Source organism: Bombina bombina, chromosome 7 (genome assembly GCF_027579735.1).
Source record: "Bombina bombina isolate aBomBom1 chromosome 7, aBomBom1.pri, whole genome shotgun sequence".
Classification (NCBI taxonomy): domain Eukaryota; kingdom Metazoa; phylum Chordata; class Amphibia; order Anura; family Bombinatoridae; genus Bombina; species Bombina bombina.
In genome coordinates this window covers 194,595,347-194,604,070 of record NC_069505.1, presented here as the reverse complement: position 1 = coordinate 194,604,070, position 8,724 = coordinate 194,595,347, and the positions used below count along the sequence as shown (strand labels likewise).

General features: G+C 41.3%; 1 protein-coding gene across 1 annotated transcript in view; it reads left to right on the top strand.

Annotated features, from left to right (window-relative positions):
* The first annotated feature begins 44 nt into the window (after positions 1–44).
* PDHX (pyruvate dehydrogenase complex component X) overlaps positions 45–8,724 on the top strand; it is a 419,248-nt gene continuing 410,568 nt past the window's right edge. Inside the window, exon 1 of the mRNA XM_053720527.1 lies at positions 45–199. Within this exon, the coding sequence (XP_053576502.1) occupies positions 82–199 (118 nt within the window). The 5' untranslated portion in view covers positions 45–81. The remainder of the gene's footprint in view (positions 200–8,724) is intronic.

Here is an 8,724-nt window from a genome sequence, read left to right as displayed (position 1 = left end):
GGCAGTGAAATGACACCTATAAGCTTTTACACTAAGGCAGCGCAAGTGAGCCTTATTTAGGACCCCAGCGAGAGCACCAACATGGCGGCCTCCTTGAGAGTTGGCTGTCAGGGGATGCTTAGGTCACTTGTGTTCGGTGCCCGGGCGGTAGCTACCGGGAGAGGTGTTAGGGCCCTGCACACCCTGGGGAGGCTGAGAGGTGAGTGAAGGCAACTTACCTGTCTCTGGTTACACTTCTATGTTATAGACCCAGAATTTATCTATCTATCTATACACACACATAAATGTTTCAGTGCTGCAGGTGTGACTGAGATAATGTGACACACTTGTGCCATCATTAGATTACACAGTGTGTGTGACAGTGCTGCAGGTGTGACTGTGAGCTAATATGATACACTTGATCCTTCATTAGATTATGCAGTGGTTGTGTCAGTGTTGCAGGTGTGACAGTGAGATAATGTGAAACACCTGTGTCTTCCTTAGACTACTTGTTGGATGTGACTGTGACATAATGTGACACACTTATGCCTTCATTAGTTTACACTGTGGATTTAACAGTGCTGCAGGTATGACTGTGAGATAATGTGACACACTTGTGCCTTCATTAGATTACACTGTGTATGTGTCATATAGAACCTCTTTACTCACATTTGGACTCTCAACTTGTCATTGGTCAAAAAAAACATTTTTGTTGTCCCCCCATTTGGCAGCATAGTATCCCATTTGAGAACATTGTGCTAGTTTTTCCAAAGAAAACAATTTTAGCCAATTCATCCTTTTTGCCAAGTGATTTCATTTGAATATTCTGAGATGTCTATGTATGCCATCACACTTGAAGTTCTAAAAACTCTGAGCCTAGATTATTTCAACACTATCTTTTGTGTCTTTTGTAGTCATAATCTTCTGACCAAATTGTGTCTTAATTTTAGTCACATTTAGTCTTTACAGCAATTAGTTTTAGTAAATAAAATACATTTGTTGTTCTTGATTAATATTTTTGTCTTACACCCATTTACAAACGGCTTTAATGTGTGAGCTTTGGCAGCTTTTGTAAGGAATGTGTTTGACTGTTTTTTCTTAAACATATACTTTTTTTTTCTGACCCTTCTCATGTTTTTATATAATTCATCATTAAAACATGGTCTCCAACAGTGGCAAAACACACTTCAAATGAGTTGCAAAAGCTGTTTGTGCATATAGACCCATAATCCTGACTACTGGTCCCCCTGAAGCAGACAGCAGAAGCGTTATCTGTTTCCTGACTTCAGCTGTTTTATTCTCACATAGACAAGCACTCTGTGTATTGCAGATGTGAAGAGGTTTCATGGGACGCCTAACAAGTCTACTATACCTCATGTAATGTCTTGCTCTGTGGCTTCCAGTAAAAGTGTGAACATGACTTTATAAGCCACACGTAAGTAGGAGCAACACTATAACCTTAGATTGGATGACCCTGGTATAAACCTGCTTTGCTTTTGATATTGACTCATGAGTATAAACTTTACTTTCCTTAGTCTGGGCACTGTGGTTTCTAGTTACTAATCTTCTCTCCATCCCTACAGCCATTGTTATCCATGCTCTATTCACCTTTTTACATGCTTATATTTTGTGCACATCCTTTTCTGTACCCTCTATACAGTTATGTAATTGTCATCCTGATACACTGCACATGGTTAGTACCTGTTTGTAATACAATTACTTTAGACGCAGATGGTAAAATGCTCCCTGATCCATCTTGTGTAATGCACAATGGTGGCAGTTTTATGTGTGTCTATTTCACATGGTGACATTAATACAGTGACGGCAGCGTTATGTGTGTGTGTGTTTCACATGCTGACATATTAGTACAGTGATGGCAGCAGCTTTATGTGTGTGTTTCACATGGTAACATATTAGTACAGTGATGGCAGCAGCGTTATGTGTGTTTCACATGGTGACATATAAGTACAGTGATGGCAGCAGCGTTGTGTGTGTGTTTCACATGGTGACATTACTACAGTGATGGCAGCAGCGTTGTGTGTGTGTGTGTTTCACATGGTGACATATTAGTACAGTGATGGCAGCAGCGTTATGTGCGTGTGTGTTTCACATGGTGACATATTAGTACAGTGATGGCAGCAGCGTTATGTGTGTGTTTCACATGGTAACATATTAGTACAGTGATGGCAGCAGCGTTATCTATGTTTCACATGGTGACATATTAGTACAGTGATGGTAGCAGCGTTGTGTGTGTCACATGGTGACATATTAGTACAGTGATGGCAGCAGTGTTGTGTGTCACATGGTGACATATTAGTACCGTGATGGCAGCAGCGTTGTGTGTTTCACATGGTGACATATTAGTACAGTGATGGCAGCAGTGTTGTGTGTGTGTGTGTCACATGGTGACATATTAGTACAGTGATGGCAGCAGCGTTATGTGTGTGTGTCACATGGTGACATTAGTACAGTGATGGCAGCAGCGTTGTGTGTGTGTCACATGGTGACATATTAGTACAGTGATGGCATCAGCATTGTGTGTTTTACATGGTGACATTTGTACAGTGATGGCAGCAGCGTTATGTGTGTGTTTCACATGGTGACATTTGTACAGTGATGGCAGCAGCGTTATGTGTGTGTGTCACATGGTGACATATTAGTACAGTGATGGCAGCAGCGTTGTGTGTTTCACATGGTGACATTTGTACAGTGATGGCAGCAGCGTTATGTGTGTGTTTCACATGGTGACATTTGTACAGTGATGGCAGCAGCGTTATGTGTTTTTCACATGGTGACATATTAGTACAGTGATGGCAGCAGCGTTATGTGTGTGTCACATGGTGACATATTAGTATAGTGATGGCAGCAGCGTTATGTGTGTGTGTCACATGGTGACATATTAGTACAGTGATGGCAGCAGCGTTGTGTGTGTGTCACATGGTGACATATTAGTACAGTGATGGCAGCAGCGTTATGTGTGTGTTTCACATGGTGACATATTAGTACAGTGATGGCAGCAGCGTTGTGTATGTGTGTGTGTTTCACATGGTGACATATTAGTACAGTGATGGCAGCAGGGTTATGTGTGTGTTTCACATGGTGACATATTAGTACAGTGATGGCAGCAGCGTTATGTGTGTGTTTCACATGGTGACATATTAGTACAGTGATGGCAGCAGCGTTATGTGTGTGTTTCACATGGTGACATATTAGTACAGTGATGGCAGCAGCGTTATGTGTGTGTTTCACATGGTGACATATTAGTACAGTGATGGCAGCAGCGTTATGTGTGTGTTTCACATGGTGACATATTAGTACAGTGATGGCAGCGGTGTTGTGTGTTTCACATGGTGACATATTAGTACAGTGACGGCAGCGTTATGTGTGTGTGTCACATGGTGACATATTAGTACAGTGATGGCAGCAGCGGTGTGTGTGTGTGTCACATGGTGACATATTAGTACAGTGATGGGAGCAGCGTTATGTGTGTGTCACATGGTGACATATTAGTACAGTGATGGCAGCAGCGTTATGTGTGTGTGTGTCACATGGTGACATATTAGTACAGTGATGGCAGCAGCGTTGTGTGTGTGTCACATGGTGACATATTAGTACAGTGATGGCAGCAGCGTTATGTGTGTGTCACATGGTGACATATTAGTACAGTGATGGCACTAGCGTTGTGTGTTTCACATGGTGACATATTAGTACAGTGATGGCAGCAGCGTTGTGTGTGTGTGTCACATGGTGACATATTAGTACAGTGATGGCAGCAGCGTTATGTGTGTGTGTGTTTCACATGGTGACATATTAGTACAGTGACGGCAGCGTTATATGTGTGTGTGTCACATGGTGACATATTAGTACAGTGATGGCAGCAGCGGTGTGTGTGTGTGTCACATGGTGACATATTAGTACAGTGATGGCAGCAGCGTTATGTGTTTGTCACATGGTGACATTAGTACAGTGATGGCAGCGGTGTTGTGTGTTTCACATGGTGACATATTAGTACAGTGATGGCAGCAGCGTTGTGTGTGTCACATGGTGACATATTAGTACAGTGATGGCAGCAGCGTTATGTGTGTGTTTCACATGGTGACATATTAGTACAGTGATGGCAGCAGCGTTGTGTGTGTGTTTCACATGGTGACATATTAGTACAGTGATGGCAGCAGCGTTATGTGTGCATATAATTAAAAGTATAGTATGTTCATCACTTATAAAACGCATCCTTAAGTACATTTCTGTACTAGGAAAAACCAGCTATATTGACATACTATCAGACAAAAGTAAACACAGTGACTTTTTCCAAAAGCACAATAACCAACATGATTCACATACTGGCAAATATTACCTAAGTATCCGCTACTTCTATCAGTGACATTCTTGATACAATTATTGGAATTTAAGGTTGTGTCTATTTTGTTTCCACATTGGCTCACACGCGATCATTTTCCCATTCCAACTGGGATGATTGACATGATCCTTAGCCTATGAGCAACGCAAGGCGTGACCCAATCAGCACTCTGTACAATGCAAAACACCGGCTATAAAATACCGGATGTTAGTCGGCCCGCGTAACCCCTCTGAGGAAGCGTTAGTGAAACGCCGCGTCAGGGGTCTCCTCTATTTTTAACTGGCCTCACTAGTTGCCTTATACTTTAATATAACAGCATGTTAGAAAAAACCAAAAATACTTAAAAAAAAAATTATAATCTGAAAACGTAGAACTAGTTGTACTATTGAAGGTGCTAACGTTTATTACGGCTATCTTTTTGGGGGGCGGTGTTGTCTTATATAGGGCACTGTTCTCCTTGCCAAACATAGCACATTCAGGATATATAATAGAATACTGAATAGGTACTTGGTACTTAGCTAACAATAAGTTACGTAGGTCTATGCAGAGTAATTGTTTATAGCCTCAGGTGATAGCCTTTCTCTGGCTACTATTAGTGGCTAACTAGCAACGCTTCTAAGAACCAGTTGTTCAATCATAAGCATAACATACCAAGCAACACAGTGCTTCAGACGATAAGAATACAATTTGCATGAAACCACAATATAAGGAAATCTTACTTTGATAATACACAGAAGCAACTTAATTAGTAGCACGGTACAGCAGAGGTGTTTACATACACTGGCTCTTTGTATAAAATACACAGCACACACTGCAAGGCTAAGATTACTCCTTAGGCGGTATCCTAGAAATATAACGTTATATAACTGAAAGAAGCTATAGTATAACGTATGACATTTTATGAAGGAGACAGCCTTTAAATAAAACGTTTAATCTTCAGATAACTGTTTGAGTACCTAATTGCTACCACTAGGTAATACAACAAACAACTTCAAGTACCTAGATTATTATATTTATCTAGTGCTGGCTGCTACCCTAGCCTGTGCTTACACTAGTAGCACCAACATACATAAGCAGTTCTAATTGCTAGGCCCAAAAGGGCAACAACACAAAGTAAATATATTTCTTACAATATATAGAATCTATGTCATATATATGACTTAAATAATATAGAAACTACAGTAAGAAATAAGGAACAAGAGACTATAGGTCTCTATAAGAGCTTTGTGTATATTCACAGCTTAAATATTACTGCTCTCAGCATTACTAGTTCTACCTTTGCAGTACAAATATAACATGCTGTTTTTTCATGTAGCACAGTGAGTGTGTTTTTAAATCTTTAGGGCAGTATTATCATCCACTAAAGCTGTCTTTTTAAACCAATAAACAATAAAAGTTAAATTTTAACGTACAATATCTTTCAAGACGATCAAGTCACAGTAATTCAAATGAAATATAGAAATAATTATTAAAACAGTGCATAGAAGCATTCTTTTTTCTCGTGACCAATCTGCTTCAACAGCAGTTTTAGTCACAATCAGTATTAAATTGTATTCCTATGCTTACGCACTGCTCCTATAGTGTTTAACAAGATTTATTAATAAATATAACAGATAATATTACAAAACACTATAAGAGAAACTACTAATTACCATTAAAACAAAAAGGTTCTATAACTCTTTTTTCTGTTTGTAGCGTTATGTGTGTGTTTCACATGGTGACATATTAGTACAGTGATGGCAGCAGCGTTATGTGTGTTTAACATGGTGACATATTAGTACAGTGATGGCAGCAGCGTTATGTGTGTGTGTGTGTTTCACATGGTGACATATTAGTACAGTGATGGCAGCAGCGTTATGTGTGTGTCACATGGTGACATATTAGTACAGTGATGGCAGCAGTGTTGTGTGTGTTTCACATGGTGACATATTAGTACAGTGATGGCAGCAGCGTTGTGTGTTTCACAAGGTGACATATTAGTACAGTGATGGCAGCAGCGTTGTGTATTTCACATGGTGACATATTAGTACAGTGATGGCAGCAGCGTTGTGTGTGTCACATGGTGACATATTAGTACAGTGATGGCAGCAGCGTTGTGTGTGTCACATGGTGACATATTAGTACAGTGATGGCAGCAGCGTTATGTGTGTGTTTCACATGGTGACATATTAGTACAGTGATGGCAGCAGCGTTATGTGTGTGTGTCACATGGTGACATATTAGTACAGTGATGGCAGCAGCGTTATGTGTGTTTCACATGGTGACATATTAGTACAGTGATGGCAGCAGCGTTATGTGTGTGTGTCACATGGTGACATATTAGTACAGTGATGGCAGCAGCGTTATGTGTGTTTCACATGGTGACATATTAGTACAGTGATGGCAGCAGCGTTATGTGTGTTTCACATGGTGACATATTAGTACAGTGACGGCAGCGTTATGTGTGTGTGTCACATGGTGACATATTAGTACAGTGATGGCAGCAGTGGTGTGTGTGTGTGTCACATGGTGACATATTAGTACAGTGATGGGAGCAGCGTTATGTGTGTGTCACATGGTGACATATTAGTACAGTGATGGCAGCAGCGTTGTGTGTGTGTGTCACATGGTGACATATTAGTACAGTGATGGCAGCAGCGTTTTGTGTGTGTCACATGGTGACATATTAGTACAGTGATGGCAGCAGCGTTATGTGTGTTTCACATGGTGACATATTAGTACAGTGATGGCACTAGCGTTGTGTGTTTCACATGGTGACATATTAGTACAGTGATGGCAGCAGCGTTGTGTGTGTGTGTGTCACATGGGGACATATTAGTACAGTGATGGCAGCAGTGTTATGTGTGTGTTTCACATGGTGACATATTAGTACAGTGATGGCAGCAGCGTTGTGTGTGTCATATGGTGACATATTAGTACAGTGATGGCAGCAGCGTTGTGTGTTTCACATGGTGACATATTAGTACAGTGATGGCAGCAGCGTTGTGTGTGTGTGTCACATGGGGACATATTAGTACAGTGATGGCAGCAGTGTTATGTGTGTGTTTCACATGGTGACATATTAGTACAGTGATGGCAGCAGCGTTGTGTGTTTCACATGGTGACATTAGTACAGTGATGGCAGCAGCGTTTTATATGTGTGTTTCACATGGTGACATATTAGTACAGTGATGGCAGCAGCGTTATGTGTGTTTCACATGGTGACATATTAGTACAGTGATGGCAGCAGCGTTATGTGTGTGTGTGTTTCACATGGTGACATATTAGTACAGTGACGGCAGCGTTATATGTGTGTGTGTGTCACATGGTGACATATTAGTACAGTGATGGCAGCAGCGGTGGGTGTGTTTGTCACATGGTGACATTAGTACAGTGATGGCAGCAGTGTTGTGTATTTCACATGGTGACGTATTAGTACAGTAATGGCAGCAGCGTTGTGTGTGTCATATGGTGACATATTAGTACAGTGATGGCAGCAGCGTTGTGTGTTTCACATGGTGACATATTAGTACAGTGATGGCAGCAGCGTTGTGTGTGTCATGGTGACATATTAGTACAGTGATGGCAGCAACGTTATGTGTGTTTCACATGGTGACATATTAGTACATTGATGGCACTAGCGTTATGTGTGTGTGTCACATGGTGACATATTAGTACAGTGATGGCAGCAGCGTTGTGTGTTTCACATGGTGACATATTAGTACAGTGATGGCAGCAGCGTTGTGTGTGTCATATGGTGACATATTAGTACAGTGATGGCAGCAACGTTACGTGTGTTTCACATGGTGACATATTAGTACATTGATGGCACTAGCGTTATGTGTGTGTGTCACATGGTCACATATTAGTACAGTGATGGAAGCAGCGTTATGTGTGTGTGTCACATGGTGACATTAGTACAGTGATGGCAGCAGCATTATGTGTGTTTCACATGGTGACATATTAGTACAGTGATGGCAGCAGCGTTATGTGTGTGTCACATGGTGACATATTGGTACAGTGATGGCAGCAGCGTTGTGTGTTTCACATGGTGACATATTAGTACAGTGATGGCAGCAGCGTTGTGTGTCACATGGTGATATATTAGTACAGTGATGGCAGCAGCGTTGTGTGTGTGTGTGTGTGTCACATGGTGACATATTAGTACAGTGATGGCAGCAGCGGTGTGTGTGTGTGTGTCACATGGTGACATATTAGTACAGTGATGGCAGCAGCGTTATGTGTGTGTGTTTCACATGGGGACATATTAGTACAGTGATGGCAGCAGCGTTATGTGTGTGTGTTTCACATGGTGACATATTAGTACAGTGATGGCAACAGCGTTATGTGTGTTTCACATGGTGACATATTAGTACAGTGACGGCAGCAGCGTTATGTGTGTGTGTGTC